This window comes from Lagenorhynchus albirostris, chromosome 9 (genome assembly GCF_949774975.1).
Source record: "Lagenorhynchus albirostris chromosome 9, mLagAlb1.1, whole genome shotgun sequence".
Taxonomy (NCBI): Eukaryota; Metazoa; Chordata; class Mammalia; order Artiodactyla; family Delphinidae; genus Lagenorhynchus; species Lagenorhynchus albirostris.
The window spans coordinates 37,813,892-37,836,975 of NC_083103.1; the positions used below are offsets into that span (position 1 = coordinate 37,813,892).

General features: G+C 43.7%; 1 protein-coding gene across 9 annotated transcripts in view; it reads left to right on the plus strand.

The window, feature by feature from the left end:
• Positions 1-23,084, plus strand: part of SERGEF (secretion regulating guanine nucleotide exchange factor) — a 238,076-nt gene that overhangs the window by 43,762 nt on the left and 171,230 nt on the right. For all 9 annotated transcript variants that reach the window (XM_060159573.1, XM_060159571.1, XM_060159567.1 and 6 more), the window contains exon 9: positions 3,801-3,967. In XM_060159573.1, the coding sequence (XP_060015556.1) occupies positions 3,801-3,967 (167 nt within the window). The remainder of the gene's footprint in view (positions 1-3,800; positions 3,968-23,084) is intronic.

The window sequence follows — 23,084 nt, forward strand, 5'->3', positions numbered from 1 at the left end:
TACTGGCCCCCTGCAATCCTTTGCCAAGTGTACCATCCCCCAAACACTCATTTCATCAGGCCCCACCCCTGCCCAAAAGTCTGCAGTCTCCCCATGGTCTATGTAGCAGTAGTTCCTAAAGTGAGCATGCAAGATGAATTGCCAGGGTGTGGGAAGAGAAAATTCTGACTTCTTTTATGTTTTTATCTCATTGTTTTAAATTTTCTACTTTTGGAGTGTGTTTTCACTATATAGTTTTGAATAAAGGTACCTTTATAATTCCCATATGTGTATAATGTAAGTGTATACTTTAATAAATAAATGAATATACATGTATTAGAGGTATGTTAAAAATATTTTGCTGATAAGGGAGTGCAAGCAAATGAGTCTGGAAGGTGAGGTCCAGACCGTGAGCCTGGCGTTGCCCTGAGGTGGCCCCAGCCTGGCAGCCCCGACTCACCTCCGCCGCCCTGCCTCGTGACCCTCCCTCTCTCCACCTGCCCCACCTTGTGCCTTTGGATTTCTGTCGTTGCTTATCCCCTCTCCCCACTCCTGGAACGTTCTCCCTGATCTTCCCATTTTCTTTTCCTTTCCAGAAGTTCACCTTAACGCCACTTGTTCCATCAAGCCTGCCGGGGCAATTCCAGCTTGGAATGCTCCCTCCAAGCTCCCTAGACAGTCTTTGTCAATACCACTCATCTGGCCCCGTTGTTTTCTCCATTGCGTTGGGACCCTTGGCCATGTATATTTCTTGGCTCCCTAGTTATTCGGTTAATTTTCGCATGCGTGTGCCTTTAAATTATATTTTACTTGCTGACTTTATTTTGAGCTGTTTGTCATTTCTCCCATTTATCTGGAGACACATACCTATACTCGTTGGATGGCATTAATGTATCTATTTTTTGGCACAGTAATATATAAAATTATTATTTAATCTAAGGTAGATTCATTTGTCATACATTTGGGATCTGAATGTCCTTGGATTTGCCAGCTTGCTTCAGCTCGAGGCAGACATTTATCTACAGTGCATTAATGAACATCTTTTGTATGTGGATTCATTGTTTTCTTTTGCTCCAGGTGACCTAAAAATCATAATCCTTGTGTTTAATGCCTTTATTTCACTGCTTATAGTTCTGAGGTCTGCATGGTCTCTTGGGAAGGAGGCCATTCTAGTGAGGAAAGCTGGATGGTACACAGAACATATCCATTTAATCTGAGTTTCCCCCCCTCCTCAAACACTGTCAGAATGGCTGTTTCATCAGCCAGGTTTCATCAGTTTGTGACAGCAGCTGTACAATCATTGGATCTGCCATTGGTCTTGGAATCAGAAGACAGAGGATTTATAATTTGCTTTTACCACTGGCTGGGTTTTTCTGGACTTGATCAAGTCACTTAACCTCTCAAATCTCCTCTGTAAAATAAGCTTAATAATCTATACTTCACAGAATTTTTATGAGGATTAATTGAGATATTGTCTGTTAATGTGCTGAGCTCCTGGGAGGTGGTCAATAAATGTCTGTTTAAAGGAAAAAGAAAAGAGCCTCCTCTGTCCCTGTGAGCCTTCTGATGCAGAGTATATTTTGGGGAGAAGCAGACAGACAGCTTCAGGGAGTGTACCTACCTGACTGCACAAACTTAGGTCGGAACCCAAAGACTGGCCATCCAGTCAGCCTGGTTGTCTGTAATAAAATGTCTGTGGCCTCCCCAGGGAGCATGAAGATTAATTAGTTCATCTTTGTAAAGTGCTTTGAAGGTGAAAAGTGCTACATAAGTGGAATGGTTGAATTGTTATTGGAAATGTAATCATGGTAGCACCATATTCTGGCAGTCTTGCCTGTCTCGGACATCAATAATCAATAGCAGAGGAGGTTCTAAGATGTTTTACTTGATAAGAAAGGATTCACGGTGGGGTTTGTGATAACATAATTCTTTCTGTAGTCTTGCAGTTAGCAACTTGCCAGTTCTTCTCAGCAGAGGAATGCTAGGATCCTTTAAGAAGTAACAGTCTCATCCTCTGGCTTCTTGGGAATCTCTCTGCTAAGGCAGTCTGGTTGTAAATCCCAGCCAGCTCAAGCAGAGGGACAGTTTGCCAGCTTGGGATGCTTTGTGGGTCCTGGGCACATGAGCTTTTTTGGGGGCTAATCCTACAGAAGTGAAGCAAGTGTGTTTATGCAGTGATTTGGGCCAGTGTGATTAACCAATACAGAGTGGTACCATGAGCTAGTAGAAGGAGTGTGGCTTAACTGTGTGACCCTGGGCTGGTCACTCCTTTGAACCTTAATTTTCCCACCTGTTAAGTGGGATCCTAGTAGTTGATGAGTACAGTAGTAAAGGTAGATCAGAGGAGGGAGGGTTTCACCCGTTCTGTGGAGAATTAAGAAGTCAAGAAAGGTTTTGCAAAACTGGTGGTCCATGAGCTGGACTCTGAAGTTTGAGCCATAGTTTATCAAATGAATGATGTAAAGAAAGGGCATCCATGGCAAAAGGAATAGCACTTGTGAGGCCATGAAATAACACATCTGAATGGACCCTCTCCCTGTTCTTGTAATATATATGGTACCCCATGGGTTGCACAGACTTTGTTCCCTCTTCGAGGAAGCCTGGAAGAACTTCTTGGTGTCTATTTTGGTGTCCGTGAGCAGATTGATCCTGAGAACTGTATCCCTGCAGAGCCCTGTACCCCTTCAAAATTCTGACATTTCCCCTGTGAGTCTCTGGTTGTTTTTTAACTGACACTATAAACCATATGTTGAATGTGGGACCAGATGAAGCTTTGATACTAAACACAGAGTATGTAGTAGATTTGTCTAGAATTTAATATGCATTACTTGGTGTTTTGTCTCTTAAGCAAAGTTTCCCTTTGTTAAAATAAACATGTATAAAGAATTTATACAGTGCACATGGTTATGCATATTTATTGCAGAGAATCTGTTAATAATCTATGCCTCATCAGATTTTGCATTTCTGTTGAAATAACAAATGTGGCACTTGGTACAGCTGAATAAGTTTGGTGAATTCTCTCTTATCTGGGAGAAAAAAGGCCATTTCTTTTTTTCAAACTTCATTTTCTTCATTCGTCTTTAGCACTGGCCAGCTTCCCAGATGGTGCATCTGGGGGACTGAATGCTTTTCTGGCTGTAAATGATTTTGTCTTTTTTTTTCCTTCTCTCACTCCCTTCCCTCTAGCACACATAGGCACTCACCTTGGGACTATTAGAATTGCTCCTGTGGGTAAGAGCATAGACTCTGAAAGGTCCTCGATGTTACATGGAGGGAAAAACACATGAAACTGGCCATTAATTGAGCTCAGAGTAAGGCCCTGAGAGACTGTGGCCTGGGGCAAGTCCGGAGCCTGGGGAACCTCAAGGTGGCTCACAGAGGGCTCTGGATTGGGTGAGAGGGAGGGGAGCCTGAGAACAGACCTCCTCTGTCCCTGCAAAGTACAAGGAGGGTGTGGGGGAGGGGAGAGGGTGCATAGGCCATACAATGCCCTTGAGGTGTTCTCTGTGGCCATGTCCATATCTGCTAAAATGCAGGAACCCAAGCCGTAGAAGTAGCCTCTGTTGGAATCCAACTTTGGCACTCAGCCCTTGTTTGATCTTGGTTAAGTCATACATCTCACCTCTCTGAACTTCAGTTCCCACATCTATAAACACGTGAATATGCACACTTTCTTTACAGGAAGATCGGAAGGCTCCTGCTACATAGTAGTTGGTACCAAAATTAATGATCATACTTTCTCTTGTAATTCTTCGCTTACCCATGAGAGCACAGCTGTGGAATATAGCCTTAATTCAAATAATTTTTTTTTCTTTTTTTAGAAACTGGCAAGGTGTTTACCTGGGGCCGAGCAGACTACGGTCAACTGGGGAGGACATTGGAGTCTCATGAAGGCTGGAAACCAAAGAAGCAGGATCCATCCATCCGCTGCTCCAGGCCATCAAAGAGCACACCTTCCTCTCTGCATTGCTTAACGGGAGCAACTGAGGTAGGAAGTGACCTCTTTCCGCAGAGGTGATGCATTTCTTTTCCTTATCTTTCAGGGGAGCATTCACTGAGAGCCTACCTGTGTGCTTACAGTTTAGGCCTTATGGTGGGTTCCAGGCAGAAGCCTGAAGGGGTCCTTGCTTCAAGTTGCTCGGGTTTAATATGGTAGAAAAGGCAGTTACCTGGATACCTGTGCCGCAGGGCAGACCGTGTGTGACTCCTTCAAAGGTTCCAGGGGCTCTGGATCCACTTCAGAGAGTGAGAGATGAGTTCAGGGTACAGGACTGGGTTCGGCTTTGTGGAGGACACGGCTTTGAGCTGTGCCTTGGAGGATGGGGAGACTTGAGCAGGCACTGTGAGAGAGAGGAGGACTTTCCAGTGGGCACAGCAGCCGGAGCAAAGTCACGGGAGTGGGAAAGGGAAGAAAGTGTTTGGGGAGCACTGGTAGTTCTGTCTGGCTGGAGCACGGTGTGTCTGTGGGGCTGAATATGAAGTAATATCAGAAGGTTCGAACCTGATCAGAGGGGCCGTTAATACTAAGCTGAGTATTTTGCTCTTCCGTTTATACTTCCCAGTGTAGAAAACATGGTAGTTCAGTTGTTTATTCAAGCCCCTTTAGTTCCCTGAAATGTCTTGAATTTCTGTATTTAAGGCAGGAGTCTTAATTTCTCCAGGGTATGTGTTTCTGTTACTAAATTTTACTTTACTGCTGTCCTTAAAAAAAAAAAGAAAAAGAAAGGGCTAGGTTTTTGAGAAGAATGGGGATGACCACTCAGGAAATGTGTCTCTGAACCCAAGTTGGCTTAACGAAGGAATTCAGTCTTCATTCCGTCTGTCAAAAAAAAATTAGAGCTTCCCTGGTGGCGCAGTGGTTGAGAGTCCGCCTGCCGATGCAGGGAACACGGGTTCATGCCCTGGTCCGGGAAGATCCCACATGCCGCGGAGCGGCTGGGCCCGTGAGCCATGGCCGCTGGGCCTGCACGTCTGGAGCCTGTGCTCCGCAATGGGAGAGGCTACAACAGTGAAAGGCCCGCGTACCGCAAAAAAAAAAAATTAATAAACTAGTGAGACTTCTGTAATTAGCATCAGACTAATTACAACCCTCTCCATACCTAGAGGGCTTCCCTTCCCCTGGGGCCTGCCTGGCCTCCTCCTTCCGGGTATGTAGGACGGTTCTCAATTTCTGCCTTACATCCCAGCCCTGGTCCTCCTGGGCCTTTCCTTGGTGCTGGGTTGAGTCTGTCAGTCTGTCTGTCTCTTTTTCTTTAATTGTAAAGGCACTGAACAACACCACAAGGACAATTTAGACATGGTAATACTAGTAATAAAACCACCCATAATCTTACCACCCTAACACAACTATGTTCCTTTTCTGCGTATACACATGTACATACTTTGCAAAGTTATAGTGGTGGCATTTATAATGTTTTCTATTCAGTGGTAATTTATTTTATCACAAATGCTTTGCTTTGTTTTGTCTTGGTCTTTAAAGCTCATTTAAAATGGCTGTATAATATATGATTTGAAGATTCTGGGATTTTCCAAGTCATTCTGTGAATGTTGGACATTTAGATCATTTCCCTTTTTTTTGGTCACTATAGTGAACTCTGCAGTGAATACCCTGTTGAACTGTTTCTTTAAGGCAAAATCTTGGGAATGAAATTGCAGGGGCAAAGGCCATGAGCATCTTCATGGCTTTTGCTGTATTTCTCTAGATTCTGTTGGAAAGAAGTTGACTCCAGTGAAAGAGGGAATGCAGTACTTAAGCTAGTACCGTCTGCTTAGTGAGGGAAGGTGCTGAGAGCTTGATACATGGTGCTTTAGACTCTTATCTTTCCTTTTCTTTCCCAGAACACTTAAGACTTTGTGGTCAGGTAGCACAGCAGAGGCATAGAGGCTTCATGGGTTTTTCTGAGTCTCTGGTTTTATTGGTAAGATGAGGGTAATAATACCTACCACAGAAGGTCATCGATGAGGATTACATGCCAAGTTCTTGGCACTCTCCAGGCACTCAGTAACTCTTGGGTCCTTTCTCTTCTTCCCTTTGGAACCTTTGAATGCTGTGTGGTGGACACGCTGTGCAGCGCTGTAACAGACATGGCCAGTGTAAGCATATAGCCAAAGAGCCTCACACTGATGTGACTTAAATTATTTAGCTTCTTGGCAGGACAATGTGAGGAGTCGGCTTGAGCCCCGAGCCCTATGGCAGCTTCATTTTCGTGCTCCCCTCCATCTGTGCTCTGGTCTCTGGGGAGCTGGTGCTCATGTGTGTTCTCACTGGTCTCACTGCAGGTTCAGACCCCAGGCTGTCTCCTGCTGGTAGATTGGGTCTGGGAATTCTCTCTGCTGTTCATGTCCCGGTCTGGCCTGTCAGGCATCTATTTGCTGGAGGGCCAGAGCTATAAGCTGCTAGGGGTGCGTTCACCTTGGAAAAGACAAGAGCTGTGCTAAACTGTGTGATACCCTGGCAGGAACTTGGCCAGGGAGGTGCACAGACACCTGGGGAGACAGGAACAGCCTTGGACTAAACTGGTAACCTGACCTTCAAGGACCTGAGTGTCCCATAGCTGGCCAGTTACCTTCTTCTATATCCAGGGATAAGCAGCGGGAGGAGTGAGCTGTCTGGGCTGAGGCCTCGGGTAGGATGTCTGCCCAGAAGGGTCCAGAGAGACAGCCAAGTGGGAGGGGAAAGCACAGGTAGACAGAGCTGGACTGTGGTATGACCAGCCCTTCCCATGAACAAAAGAAAGAAAATAAACACCATGTTACCTGGTGGTTATTATGGTCCAGGCAGCATGCTAAATGCTTTACATATATTCTTTCCTTTTCACAATAAACTTGGGCACAGGTGTTATAATCACTGCTTTAAGAATAAGGAGAATAAGGAGACTAATGGGTAAGTCACTGGCCTTGGATCACATAGTAGGTAAACAGTGGGGCTGGGGCTTGGGCTTGAGGAACTTGAAGCTCACATACTTTCTGTATGGATGAAGTAACGGTGCATATGTACCCTCACCTGCACGAAAGTTCCGGGACTCAGGGTCTCTGATTCCCTGAGAGTCTCAGTTCTTTTCTTCTGAGCCATGTCTCATCTCTAGCCTGAGAAAGACTGAGATTTTAAACCAGACGGGCCTTTGTTCAATGTTCTTACAGTGCTAAAGACTGAAGATTGTATGTTTTGTGCACTGTCAGCTTTGCCTTAGGTACTGGCCCTCTCTAGCCCCTCTTGGAAAATTCCAGGGAGAGCACCGTGGTTGGGATTACCCCCATGCGCATGTCAGGGCAGGGTGCGTGTGAATGCACTGTTCGTTTGCTCTCTGACAGCAAACATACACACCAGCAGCTTTTTGCTTTCCAAGCTCCTGGTGGGGTGCTCCCTGGCCATTTCCTGTGGAACATTGGCTCCGAAGTCCACTCAAAGGTGGAAGCCTGCACTTCACAGGAAGAAGTGCCTGTACTCACTTAGTGGGTACAGTGGGGCTCCCCTAAGATTCTGAAGCAGCTATAGCAGGGTATCTGGTGTGTTAGTGGGACCATCAGGAGGTCAACAGCCTCTGGGGGACAAGGTCTGGATTGGGGGTCAGAAGGCCTGGGTTCTAGCCATGGTTCTGCCCTGACTGGGTGAACTTGGGCAAGCCCCTTTCCTCCTTACCCTTAGTTCCCCGATACGTAGCTTGAGGTTGTTAGACCAGGCGATTCCTATAAAGTTTCTCATAGATCTAAGAGTCCCTTCCATCTCTGATTCTTATTTTATGGAAACGATCACTACTTACATTTGTAATGACTCCTGCCTCTAGAGTCCCTTGGTGTCATAGCCAAGATCACTCAACCCCAAGCTGCTGGCTCAACTTTGGCAGACCTGGGAATGTTAACTAATCTAGAAGTTCCAGACTTCAGTACCGCTTGAGCCTTGCTCTGCCTCTTCGCCTTGGCTCTGTTCTCTGCCCTTGTTCCTTGTCCCCAGGGCTTCCTGTTCCATCTTAGGTCACTGGGACTTAGTATGATGCTCCCACCTGGCCCTCCCAGGACTTGCAGTTTGGCTTTGACTCCCGTCCCTGTGGCTGTGACCTTATTGCCGGGAACAGGCAGACCTTGGTGACTCTACCTTCCTGGATTCTCCTCCCGCCACCCCCTCCACTGGCTCTGTGCCGGCTGTCCCACCTGTGTGCGTGTCTCCTGGGTTTACCCCCTTCTTGGCTTTGGGTTCTTGTCCATTCCTTGTCAACCCAGTGAACATTGGATGACACTTACCATACACTTGCTTTGACCACACAGTGGTGGTGGGTGGGGAAGTGGATACAAAGATAAAGAATAATCTTTGCCCTCAAAGAACTTCCACGTATGTAAATAAATTCCTTACCCTGTAGAGTGAAAAGTGCTGTTAGAGGTGTGTATGAAAGGCTAAGGGAGCAGTGAAGGTGGAATAATTTATTCTGAAGACACTAACAAAAAGAAGTGTTTGGACTAGGTTCTTAAAAATGAGTAGGAGTTTAGCAAAGGGAGAAGGACATTCCAGGCAGAGGGGACAACACGAGCTAAGGCTGTGAATCTGGATCTGCTTTTAGCTCCTGGTACAGTCGGGATGCCTGTCCCTTCCAGTGGTCCAGCCTAGTTTTGTAGTCTGGCTGCCTGTTTCACCTACCCCATCACTGCCATCCATCCTTCTGATAGGAGTATGTCTAAAGGAAAATAACTCTTGCATACGTTATCTCTTTTGATCCCAGGGTGATGCTGTGAAATAGGCCAGAATAGGAATGATTACCCTTATTTTATAATTGAGGAAACTGAGGCCCAGAGAGGCTAGCTGGGAATTAGGAGAAGACCTGAGACAAAGAGCCTTCCCGGTGTTTCTGAGAACCTTGCTCTGGGCTCAGTCTGCAGCCATGGTCCTGAGTCATGTTCCTGGTTTGAATTCTGCCCAAGTTTGGTTGAGGAGCACCAAATCCCAGGCAGGGAGCTCAGTGCACACGTGCACGTGTGTGCATACACGCAGCCATTGGAGCAACAGCAGGAAACGTGGAAATAAACTAGAGTCGAACCAGGGATTGGGTAATTGTCAAGCCCAAATGCCACCAGCCCTCATTTTGCTGCAGGACTAAAACTGTTTGTTGGAGAATCAGCCTGTGCACAGGGTCTAAGTGAAATCTGTCAGAATGAGTGGGAAAGAAGCTATTTTTAGTTTGCAGAGTCACTCACTCCGCTGTGTTAGCTGAGGTTTGAGCCAGTCCCCTACGCTTTCCACAGTGTTATTTCTGAAGGAGAAATACCACTGGAATGCTGTGTAAAACACATTAATGAACCTGGAAGTTTCCAGGGTGTCTTTGTCCTGCAGCTCCCTCAGAAGGCTGCCTTTCCTGAATGACCTTCCTCCTTTCCTATATTTAATGCATTTCTAATTTTAAGTTTGTGTCAAGACTGTGGGACTTCAGTGCCCTAAATAACACAAAAATCTACCACCAGCGATCAGCTGAGTCCGGAGGGCTCTGACAGATGAACACAACCTGAAAAAGCCTCCCCAAGTAGCTCTCTGGTAAGTATCCGCAGCATCATCACTCTTCTCAGAGGGGCAGTAGGTCTCTGAGACCATGGCGGCCAGGCTGCCCAAACCTTCCAGGTGTAGTGGTTTCAGAGGCCTCCTCAAATGGGGTGGCAGTGTTCATCCAAACACGGTTTTGCTGGCGATTAGAGAAGCTAGCACATCTGTGCTGTAGCTGCTGACCTAACGGGGAGAAAACCACAAAACAAACCTCAAAGCAGGGGACTGGATTTGTCCGTGTGAACACTCAGGAGAGAGAAAGAGCCACCAGCCAGGGCTGTTTTGTTTGAAAGAGATGGTAAAGCATCTGATACAGAAGCATTTATTTACTACCTGCTGTTTTCTTTTATTTGTATTTATCATATCTTCTCACTGAAATATAATATCCAGGAGGGCATGGGACCTCGTCATCTTGTTCAAAGCTGTGTTCCCAGTGTCTGGAATAGCTCCCGGCACCTCATAGGTGCTTAGTGGATGTTTACTGACTGAGCACATGAGAAGGAGGTGGTCTCAGAGGGTGAGACCCTTTACAGCTCCTCTTCTCTCTCTCTGTCGCTGTAGTCTGTGCCTCTCAATCCCAGGCCAGTTCCAGAATAGGCATTTCCATGTTCTCGGGCATTTGGGCATCAAATGTCATGCAGAGCCAGAGGACAGGCACCGACGCTGCAATGTGCCCGAACAACCCGGAAGTTTCTTACGAAGTCTGTTGATGGTGAGGCTTCTAGTCCTTTAGTGCTTTCCAATTTACCAAGTGCTTTCACGCCTATTCATCTTCACTTTTTCTTCTTTTATCTGGAAAATGCTTATGTGTGCCCGTCTGTCCGAGCACGACATCCGCCGAATGTGGGGAGCAGAGAAGAGTGTGACGGATCCTGTCTTAGGAGCTTGTGAGCTGGTAGCAGAACTAAGATAAGTTCATTGCAGGACAAGCAGAATGTGACAGAGGCTGTGAGAGAGTCTGACATTGAAACCATGTTGATCCCATCCCTTCCCCTATCCTTGGGGACCTTTTCTTTCTTGCACTTTTAGTCCCTATGGTTCTGTTGGACTCTGCAGGGTTGGGCTCAGGGCGGTTGCGGTGGAGGTGGTGACTGGAAAGCCTTCCTGAGTTGGAAGCTTTGACATTAAATTAGTTCTCAAGGGAGCTAATGTGAAGTAACAAGGCAATCTTGGCAAGAACTTGCATTGAGAGGAAAGCAGAGGAAGAGCAGCCAGATAGAGACTGAGTATTGACAAGAGAGGGAGAAAGCAAGCCAGGAGCTGCAGTGTCGCAGAAGCCAAGGGGATTTCAGCAGGGAGGTCAGGGAGCTTGGAGACTGAGACAAGACCACTGGCCTTGGTGTTGGGGAGGGGTGGTGATGCTTCTGAGAGAAGCTTCGAAGGACATGGGGTGAATGAAAGGGTGAGGAGAAATACAGGCTGCAGGTGCAAACAACAGAATCAAGAGATTCAGTGGTCAAAGGAGGATGGGGACGAGCTCAGGAACTCGAAAGGAGAGCTTGGTTCAAGTTAGTTTTGTAAGCTCGGGGAACCTGAGGTGGGTCAGAAGGCTGAAAGCAAGGATTAGAGAGAGGGAAAGAAAGAGAGAGAAAGCTTCTGAGGACAGATGCAAGAGGGAGGCAGGATGGCTGGAGCAAGGCCTCCAAGGAGATGAGGGAGAGGAGGGAAATCACCGTGAAGGGGTTAGTTCTGACAAGAAGGAAGGATCCTTTTCTTTCAGGACAGGAGTAAAGAGAAAAGGGGATATGGGAAGATGGAAGCTTCCAGGTGGAGAAGAGCAATTCTTTCATTGAAGTGTGTGTACCCTTTGTCGTCATGTTTTATGTTAGTTTTATTTATTTATTCAGTAAATGTTTACTGCATCCTACTGTGGGCAGCACCGTACAGTGTGCCAAGAATTCACAACAAAAAGACAAAGTTGCTGCCCAATGCTGGAATACCGTGTTTATTAATAATACAGTACTTATTAACATGTCCGTCTCTAAATCAAACCTAGAGTCTTTTGAAGGCCCACACTGTCTTATTTATCTTTGTATAATTAGGGCCAGGCTCGGTACAAAGTAAATGATCAGCAGAAGTGTGCTGAAACCGTGTGAGAGCGCCTGTTGGGTGGCTTAAATCTTCCTGCTTAGATTGAAAGACAAATTGTCTGCCTGCGTGTTGAGATTACTGCAGGGAGGCCTCCATGGAGGGGCTAGTTTGCTTTACTCTGTAGTGGGTGCATCCAGCACAATCTGGTAACTGCCTGGAAACGGGAGAAGAAATATTCCATTACTGGCTCTGATCCCTGAGTGGTGGGTAGAGCAGATGTTGCTGCCCTTATTCTATGGAGGTTCAAAGAGAAAGCTGTCATGAGCTTAAGGTTATATACTACATGGCAGAACAGGGACTTAAATCTGGCTCTCAGAGCCCTCCTTCTTCTCATAGCTAGCCCTGTGCACCAACAGCTTCCTCTCTGGACAGTTCTGATCAGAATGTGCCCCTGGGCCCTGGCTTTGGCTATCGCTCATGGTAGTTGGGTCTGACGGAGACCTGGTAGCACTCTCCAGACTTGTAATCTGGGTCACTGTCTAATGAGGAAAAGCAGCAAGGAAAGGACTGGTGTCAGTGAGGAGTGGGACAGAGACATTAACTCATGATTGTGGTAAACCCTAGTGCTTGCTAGAGTTGGAGATGTGATGGACAGAGGCTTGAATGTGGAGTGAGACCAGGGTTGGAATTTCTGCTCTGTCACCGACAACTCATATGACTTTGGGCCAGTCAAAACCTCTCCAAGCCTTAGTTTTCTCGTCTACAAAATGGGAGTAATAATATCGGCTTTACGTTGCCTACAGAGCTATTGAAAGATGCAAATAAGCTATAAAAGGGCTTTTATAAACTCTAAAGGGCTGTACAAAACAGTTACTGTTGGGTTCATGACAAGTGAGCCCCTCTATGCTTCAGACACAGGTTTTATTATAAGTCTGAATCAGAGCTGCTCTTCTGTCTTAATCACTTGAGATCTTAGGAGCTACAAAGAACTGTCCTGGATTTTGTGGTAGATACTTCTTAGAATCAGGACCAGTGAAAATATCGGAGGCCAGGTGCTTGGTAACCCACAGCCAATCTCCATGCAGGGCTGGGGAGGGTGAATTCCTGTCTTTTGAGGTAGCCATCAGCATCAACAGCAAGGATGTCTCCGGTGCTTCCTCTCAGCGGCAGAGGAAATTCATCAGCGCTGATTTAAACTCCAGTGACCTCGTGTGTCACCACCATGCTCTGCAGCATTACGACTGCCCCAGGCCGTGCCCGGGGTCACCCTGGAGTTGACCAGCTGTCTTTTGTTGGCTTTGACCTTGAAAACAGGGCTGTCCCAGGGTGAAAGTAAATCATGCCAAGGTTTAGAGTGAAAACAGAAGCCAACAGAGGCTTCAAAGGAGGCTGCAGTGGTTTGATGAGAGAAATACAAGGTCTGTGAAGGCTGAGTGAGCTCTAAGTGAATCGATTGGCCAGGGCACTAAAACTACCTCCATCTACACCACTGTTCCTCTAGCTTGGACCCCCATTATCTATTGCCTAGTGACAGTGACCACCCCTTAGTTGAGAACCCCTTGTCTCTAGTTTGTGCACCTTCTAGGTGCCCCCACCCAGCTGCCAAAATGATGTACTAAAATATAAATCTGATCTTATGTTCTTATTTTTAAAAAAAGATTTTAAAAAATATGGAGGGAGGTGGGAGAGGGATGGATTGGGAGTTTGGGATTAGCAGATCCAAACTGGTATGTATAAGATTGATAAACAACAAGGTCCTACTGTATAGCACAGGAACTATATTCAATACTCTATGATAAGCCATAATGGAAAAGAATATGAAAGAGAATGTATATGTATAACTGAGTCACTTTGCTGTAAGCAGTAATTAACAACATTGTAAATCAACTATACTTCAATTGAAAAAAAAAGAAAATACAGGAAACATTTATTCCCACAATAAACACTTATTGGAAAGGTACTATATGGAAGAAACTTAGCTGAGCCTTCTGGAAATAGAGGAGAATAAGAGCCAACCTCTGCCCTCAAGAGGTAGGAGAAACACACAATCCCTAATCTCCACAGCTAGTTGTGCAAAGAATGCAGTTATTAGAGTGTGACTGTAGGCCTTGTTCACCACTGTGTCTCCATCACCTTAATTAGTGCCCAGCACACAGTAGGTACTCAACAAATAATTATTTTAGGGATGAATGTATACCTTTGCTTTTTGGCCTCCCATCTAGGATGATGTCTATAATCTCGGGCTTGTCATAAAAAGCTCTTCTTGATACCGCCCCTGTCAATATCCAGCCTCACCTTCTACCAGCCTCTCCCTTGCACCTTGCAATACATCTGTGTCAAACCAACGAAATCGTCACATTGTTTGATACTTCTGGGTCTTTGATTCTTCTGGTTCTTCTGCTTTCCTTTGCCCTTGGCTGCTTGGACAACTACTCCCCACCCCCACCCCCAACAATGGATAACAAGGACGATGTCTTATATTCATCTCAGTATTCCTGCCATTCAGCCTAACAGACCTGCCTCTTCTTTCTTTCTCAGTTTTTCTTTGCTTGGTGCCATTACCCCCCTTCCTTGACTCTTGTTGGACTGCTGTCCCTGAAGCCCTTTTCCACCTTTCCTCAACCTCCCTTGTCCCTGAGACCTCTTGCGATTCCAGATCTGGCATTTGGTGGGCTGCTGGAGGCCTGGCTCCTTGGCTGTGATGAACCCTGGCCTTCCTTTTACCTTTCTTAAATGCTTTCTCCCTCCCACACTGACCCTGTCCAGACAGCTGGACCTCTCTTCCAGTTCCACTAGCACAGGAACCCTACCCTGAGCAGAGCCTGGATTTTGCCAGTCTCATTGCCCGGGGCCTGGACTCTGTGTTCTGGACCCCTGGTCACTGTTCAGGACCTTGTTCTGAATTCCCCAGTAGAGTTCCAAGTGTTTGATTCCAAAGGTTATTGCTGCTCAGAGCTTCCTGCTTGGAGGCCTTCTTTGATATTGGCAAGGGCCTGAATCAAGCCTCTCTCTGCCAGACCCCTTTGGGTTCGTTCTATTGAATGGCTGCCTTAGGAACCAAGCCTGTAGTCACCCCTCTTCCCCAAAGGTAATCCCATCCAGTTCCAGCCTCTTCTTGGCCTGCAGTGTCCTGAGCCTCTGAGGCCTTGGCTGGTAGGCGCCCCACGAGGTAGATAAAGAGAAAACATTGCTCTTGTCACTTCCAAGGAAGCAAACCAGGCCATGCTTTTGGCATGTAACCTTCAGAACCCGAAGACCCCAGGCCGTTTGGTAGTGGGACCACCAAATTATGACTAGAAGGAAGAAGTTAGTCTTTGTATGATTGTGTAATTCCCTTCTGTGATGTAGTGGTTCTCTCTGTGGGAACGCTGTCAGTGTTGATGGCCACCTCCTGCATCTGCAGATTGCTCTTTGGATGAGAGCTGTTTTTACTGGATGCCTGGTGTCATCCAAGATGGGGGGTACTGGCTGTGGGTAGCAGAAATGGAAGGAATCAGAGATGTGAAAATAGCAGCTGCTATGACAATCAATCAACAGTGAAGCTTCTGGCTTTTCAGAGGGGCCAGAAATGTAAGGAGAAAGGAAAGCAGGAGGCAGCGTGGGAGCCACTAATAGGTGCTGGGAGGCTGCTTGTAGCTGCCATGAGGACCTTCCATGGGCCACTTCAGGAGACTGAGCTGCCTGGGGACAACTGCTCATGGTTGCTGAACAAAATGTATGTGTTGATGTAGCTAGCACTCCCAGGATTGAGTGAGGAAAGTTCCTCACTTTAGAATAATAATTTAGTCATTCTTGAGTATCTTCTCTGTAGTTTTATTTCCATGTGATCCTTTTTGTGTAAGATTTTTTTTTTTTTTTTTTACTAGCCTGGAGCATGCACATCATTTGATGATAGAGTCTGTGTGAAGGAGCAACCAATAGAAGAAGGACTTGGGAGAATTAAGTGACTTTACATTGTCTTTTGATTCTTGGACAAACTGCTTTACTTCTCTGAACCTCTGATTTTGCAACTGTCAGATATGATACTGCTTACTAGGCTTGCCACTGCAAGTTGTTGTCAAAATGATTATGAATATGAAAGCATTTTATAACAATGAAGCAACAAACAAATGTAAGTTAAGTTGGTTGACTTCTCTGTCATATGCAGTCTTCTGTGGGTTTTCAGGAAACTTCCATTTCTTGTAGCTCTTTGCAAATTGTTGTCAGTTATTAAAGAGCTGGAGTTTGATATGAATCATTTCCATGATTCTTGTGTTCCTCTTTATCCATTATTACCTGTCAGTGCATTTGAGCATTGGACTTGGAAAGTGACAACAGGGAGGACATCTAGAGTCCTACAGCTTTCTGAATGGGATGTGACTGATGGTATAAATCTCCTACAGGTAAGAGCTGAGGACTTGGGAGCAGAGAGATCTAGGGGCAGTGTCAAGGAAAAGAGTTGTTGGCCAGGTTTCTTGAGTCTTTGGCAGAGCTTCTTAGAGGAGTTGAAATTTAAAGGCTGAGGGAGACTGAGTTTGGTGGGTGAGAAGATCAAGGCTTTTCAGTCTTCTGAAGGATCTATAGGAAGAGGCTGGTTCCTTCTGAGATGATAAACCTGGTGATGGTATTGGCAGGCTTGGGTATGAGCACAGAGGTTGGCAATTAAGAAAGACTTGATGGGGAACATTAGGATTTTTAAGAAATAATAATAATGATAGCTCCTATTTGTTGAACATTGACTATGTACCACACATTGTGCACTGTATAAACATCACTTTCAATTCTTACCTCATTTCCATGGAGCAGGGTACATCCCCATTTTGTAGATGAGGAAACCAAAACTTGGGGAAGTAACTTGTCTGAGGACACAGCTAGGGAGTGGCAGAGATAACACAGTGGCAGTGTCCTGGACTAATGGACATCCAGGTGACTGGATGGTGGTTGTTCAGGCTGGAGGGCAAAGAGGTGACTGAGAATGGTGCTCACCACCCCCTCCTAGACATCCAGATGGTGCCCGAAGAGGTAGAGCCTGTGACAGTTCCTTCTCCCCTCTTTGGTGTCTAGGCACAGACTAGGGGAGGTGAATGGTTTTCCTTCACCAGAAACTCCCACTTTAAAGCTGGGACAGTGAAGTGTGCCTTTGAAGAGTTGAGAAAGGATATTTTAGTTCCTCATGGTCCTTTCTTGGGCTTCTGTTTCATTCATACTGGCAACAGGGATGAATTTCGTAGTGTCTCAATCCCAGCCCCCTTACCTGCAAATCCAAGTTGTACCACTTTACAAGGCTCAGATTAGAGCTTACCTAGTTGATTCTACTTTGGACAACTCCAGTTGCCATTTCAAGTATAAACTACTTGAGGGCAGGTACCATGTCTTGGTTGCGGTTGTATCTTTTGTGCGTGGCACAGTGCCTGTCTTAAAGCAGGTGGTTGAGATTTGTTGCAGAATTGAATGGAAACCTCTCCTCACCTGTTACTATTTGATTTTGCTCTAGCATCTGAGCACCTTGTGTGTGGTCATCTTCCAGAGGATAGCATATGGTGCTGGAGAGTGGGCACTGTATTTTAGGATTTGGGGGGAATGTCATACCCTGAAGGGCATGGGGCAAGGGGCTAGGTGACACAGCGGGCACTTGAAGAAGCCTCGGGGATTTGAGCTCCACCTACTCAGAAGCAGGCTTGGAGAGGTCTGCCGGCGGTGGGGATAGCTGTAGGTTGCTGACAGAATTGTGATATATTCGTTCTGGAAGGAGAGGAATGGAAACAGAATGCTGACTCCTCCAGTTGTCTCAGCTTGAGGGTCATAGAAATATAAACATCTTTCTCAGTCCGCAGTGCTCCATTCCTCAGATGCCTATTTAAGGGGAAGAGCACAGAGGCAAGAAAACGGTACATTTCCCTTTGCACCCCTCAAGGTGAAATTTCTGCTACTGTTTGGGGACTTGTGGGAGCAGTTCCGTAGTTACTGCTGTACAATGCATTTATCATTCTGCTCCCCTGGCACATTTTGCCAAGCTGCATAATTTCCCCGTTCTTTCCTATACTCACCAGCTCCATGGTGATGATGCGTGTGGTGGCCAAAGCCTTCCCGATCGGAGTTTGCGGTGTAGTGGAAAGAGCAGTGTCTCAGCTAATAATGATAGCGGGTAGCATCCACCAAGTCCCAGTGGGGTGCTGGGGTGCCGGGGTCTCTGCTAGACGATGCTAGACATCGTCCCTTTAATCCTCAGGACAACTGAGCAGCATTGGGATTATTATTCCTCAGTTTTTAGATGAGGAGAGTGAGGCTTGGGGGTGGTCACTTGTCCAAGGCCACATGGCTAGAGTTGTGATTAAAATCCAGATCCTACTGCAAAGCCTATGCTGTGAAATACCAGGATTCCATTTCGAACTCGAATGTTAACTCTCTGTGGGACCTGGGGTCAGAGACTCTGCTTCCTGGGCCTCAGCTTTCCAATCTGTGTAATGACAAGCAATTCCAAGGGTTCTTCCAAAGCTCTAAGGCCACTAACATTCTGGTTTAGTTAGAACTCTTCCCTATCCAGATTTCTTTTTAGCTTTAAGATTTTTCTGTTTGTTTTGTTTCATAGTGGCAGGCTAGTTGCTATGCATTAATTCCACAGTAACAACATTAATATCAGGCAGTTAAGAGTATACATTATATAAAATAGTATGGATCAGTACTCTCCAGTAGAACTTTATATGATGATGGAAATGGTCTGTATTGGTCCAATACAGTAGCTGGTAACCACAGCTGGCTGCTGAGCGCTTGAAATGTAGTTAGTGTGACAGAGGAATTGATTTTAAATTTTATTTTATTTTAATGAATTCAAATTTAAATACCCACATGTGGCTAGTAGCTACTGTATTGGACAGTACAGGTATAGATAGTATAATAATATAAAACCAAATAAAATATAGATTCTTCCATTCACATCTCATCTTTAATTTGTCTCCTATATTCCAACTAAGTCTTATGATTTTCATGTTGATTTTTCCAGAGGTCTAACACTTGATATATTATTACATTTGTATTATGCTTTCAACTTTCAGCATACCCAAACATACAGTATTGCATCATTTTTTTCCTGCCTGTGAGGCATATGGAAAAGATGGATAGTGTTATGCATTTCACAGATAAGGAAACTGAGGTACAGAGGGTTAAATATGCTACCAGGAGCTAAGTAAATACTTTTTGCATGAATAGGTGACTTACCTAATGCCAGTTTTGGAGCAGTAGAACCAGAATTGGAAACTTAGGTCTTCTGATTCTCAGTCAGAGTTTTCTTTAGTTTTCGTATCACTGGTGGGCCAAGCATGGAGAGATTCTGCTCATTAGAGATAAATCTTTTAATGTTAGGTGGGGCACTTTTTCTTTTCATTTGATATTTTTCTGTACTATTTGATTTTTAACTCCATATAGGCATCATCTTAATTATAATAATAAAATAGATATTTGGAAAAATTATATGAAATGCTATGAGGCTGCATATTGGAGCTGTTCCTATTTTGTAGATGTGAGAACTGTCATGCTAGTCAAACAGAGAGGCAGGTTTTCCATGTGTCATCTGTGGTCAGAAGAGGGGAATCCCATCTTGATTCCATTTCTGGTAATGGTGGAGTAGTTCTTTTGGACCAAACCCCACAGAAAGCAACTGTAAACTCAGATAAAATGTAAAAAAATAACCACCTGAAGGAAGTGGAGAGTGACCAAAAGCAGGCCCATTCTTCCCAAGTGTCAAGGTCCTGAAAGTCAGGGACAGACTGAGGAACTGTTCCAAATTGAAAGATTCTAAAGAGGTGTGGCAACTAAATGAAACATACAGTTGTGAACTGGATCCTTTTGTTGCACAGGACACTAATGGAACAATTGGTGAAATCTCAATGGAGTCTGAAGTTGTGTTGGTACTCACATACCAGTGTTAATTTTTTAGTTTGTTTTTTGTTTTTGGCCACGCCGCATAGCATTTGGGATCTTCGTTCCCTGACCAGGGATCGAACCTGCGCCCGCTGCATTGGAAGCTCAGAGTCCCAACCACTGGACCGCCAGAGAAGTCCCAATTTTTTAGTTTTGATGGTTGAATTGTTATGTCGAGAGTGTTGATGGTTTTGGTCACAAATACACTAACATGTTTTGGAGTGATAGGGCATCAGTTTGGTAACTGGCTCAGAGATAGTTCAGAAAGAAAATGGAGAAAGAGAGGAAAGGAAATATAGAGCAAAGATGGTAAAATGTTAATATTTGGGAATATGAGTTTTCTTTATATAGTACTGCAACTTTTCTCTGCTTGAATTCATTTCAAAATAAAAAGATTTTAAGACTTCATGCTGAATTTCATCAAAAGCTTTTTCTGCATCTATTGAGATGATCGATGATTTTTATTCTTCAATGTGTTAATATTATATATCACATTGATTTGCAGATATTGAACCATCCTTGAGACCCCACTTGATCATGATGTATGATCCTTTTAATGTGTTGTTGAATTCAGTTTGTTAATATTTTGTTGAGGATTTTGCATCAGTGTTCATCAATGATACTGGCCTGTAATTTTCTTTTTTTGTGTAGTGTCTTTGTCTGGTTTTGGTATCAGGGTGATGCTGGCCTTATAGAATGAGTTCGGAAGTGTTCCTTTTTCTGCAATTTTTGGGAATAGTTTAAGAAGATAGGTTTGGTAGAATTATGTTTGGTAGAATTCACCTGTGAAGTTGTCTGGTCCTGGACTTCTGTTTGTTGGGAGGTTTTTTGTTCCTGATTCGATTTTATTACTGGTAATTGGCCTGCTCATATTTTCTATTTCTTCCTGATTCAGTCTTGGGAGATTGTACATTTCTAAGAATTTGTCCATTTCTTCTAGGTTGTCCATTTTATTGGCTGAATAATAATGAAAATTTGTGGGATGCAGATAAAGCAGTGCTTTTAGGAAAATTTATATACTTAAGTGCATATATTTGAAAGGACTAGATTCAGTGACTTAAGATTCCACCTTTAGAAGGTGGAAAAAGAAAAGTAAGCCCAAAATAAGTAGGATGAAGGAAACTATAAAGATAGGAGCAGAAATTAATGAAATAGGAAACAAAAAATAGAGAAAAATAATAAACCCAAAACAATTCTTTGAAAATATCAACAAGTATCTAGCTGGACTGATCAAGAAAAAAGAGAAAGAGATCACAAAATACCAGTATCAGAAGTGAAAGTAGGTGTATATATATATATATATATATATATATATATGGAATCCAAAAAAAAAAAAAAAAACAGAGTAGAATGGTAGTTGCCGGGTGGGAGAAATGGGGAGATGTTTGTCAAAGGGTTCAGTTATATGGGATGAATAAGTTCTGGAGATTAACGTATAGTATGGTAAGTATAGTTAATAATACTGTATTGTATACTATACTTGCGATCTGCTAAGAGAGTAGTGTATCTTAAGTGTTCTTAAGACACACACACAGTAATTATGTGAAGTGATAGATGTGCTAATTAGCTTGATTGTAGTAATCATTTACAGTGTATAAGTAGATCAAATTCCATTGCACATCTTAAATACATACAATTTTTATTTGTCAATTATACCTCAATAAAGTTGGAAAAAGTTTTAACATCCATTTGTGATAATAAATCTAATTCTGGCAAATTAGAAATAGAATGGAACTTCTGCAATCTAATAAAGGGCATTTATAGAAAGCAAATGTCATAATCAATAATGAAAAATTGAAAGTGTTCCTTTTAAGATCAGACTAAGGCAAGTGTGCCCTCTATCACCATTTTTATTCAACATTATACTGGAAGGAGGTTCCTAGTGAGTTCCATAAAGTAAGAAAAAGCAATAATAGGCTTAAAAATGAGAAAGTAATAAACCTGTTTTTATTGACAGATGACATAATTGTTGACATAGAAAATCTTAAGGAATCTATAAGATAACTTTAGATAGAACCAAGAAGTGAATTTAACAGAGTACAGAGTCAACGGTCAGAAATTGATTACATTTTTTATACAGCAACAACAAAAAATTGGAAGATCTTAAAAAATTATTTTACAATTATGTTACAAAGCATAATAAAATATTTAGGTATAAACTTAAAAAAAATCTGAAAAGACTGTACATAAAAACTGTAAAACAGTGCTGTGAGAAGTTAAAGAAGACCTAAATAAATGGAAAGATAAATCACATTCATGGATGGAAAGACTCAGTGTTGTCAGTCCTCCCCAAATTGACTTATAGATTTAAAGCAATCCCAGTCAAAATCCTAAGAGGCTTTTCTTCTGGTAGACATCGACAAGCTAATTCTAACATTTATATGGAAATGTAAAGGACCTTGAATGTCCAAAGCAGGTCTTGAAAAGGAAGAAAAGTTGGAGGATTCACATACCTAACTTGAAGATTTGCTATAAAACTACAGTATGTCAACATCAAAAATAAAAATAACTTGATTTAGAAATGAACAAAAGAACTTGAATAGGCATGTCTTCAGAGATGATATACAAATGGCCAATAGCATATGAAAAGATGCTCAGCATCACTAATCATTAGGGAAATGGAAATTAAAACCACAATGAGATACTACCTCATACCCATTAGGATAGCTACTATGGAAAAGAAAAGAAAAGAAAAAAAATAACAAGTGTTGGCTAGGATGTAGAGAAATTGGAACCCTCGGGCACTGTTCATGGAAATGTAAAATGGTGCAGCTGCTGTGGAAAACAGTATGGTGGTTCCTCAAAATATTAAAAGTAAAACTGCTATATAATCCAGCAATTCCACATATGGATATGTAGTCAAAAGAATTGGAAATGGGATCTTGAAGAATGTTCATAGCAGCCTTACTTACAATAGCCAAAAGGTGGAAGCCACCCAAGTGTTCACTGACAGATGAGTGGATGAGCAAAATGTGGTATATCCATACAATGGAATTATTACTGAGCCTGAAGAAGAAAGGAAATCCTGACACGTGCTACAGCAAGGATGAACCTTGAGGACATTATGCTAAATGAAATAAGCCAATCACAAAAAGGTAAATAGTGTGCGATTCCACTTATATGAGGTATCTAGAGTAATTAGAATAGACTGAAAGTAGAATCTTTATTCACTATGGCCCCAAACTGGGACCAGTCCAAGCATCCAACAGTAGGAGAATGGATAAAGAAATGTAGTATATTCATGCAATTCAGAAGGAGCGAAGTGATACATCCAACAACATGGATGAAATCTCAAAAAAGTTCTGAGTGAAAGAAGCCTTATACAAAAGACTACATCCTGCATGATTCCATAAATATGAAATTCTAACAGACAAAACTAAAATCAATAATATATATTCAATTAGGTACATATTATCGTCTCTGTCTTACACATGGGGACACTGGAACTCAGAGAAGATAAGCACCTGGCTCAAGGCTGCACAGCAGGTCAGTGGCAGAGCTGGGCCTGCCACCCAGATTCCCAGTCTCTTCCACTATCCCAGGTGGCCTTGTTAGCTTTCTGGGATATTAGTACATTGAGAAGAGTGCCAAGCGTGCGAGGTGGCTCAGTTTTCCTCTGACTCCTCTTTTTGATCTGAAAAGTGGTCTTCCAGCT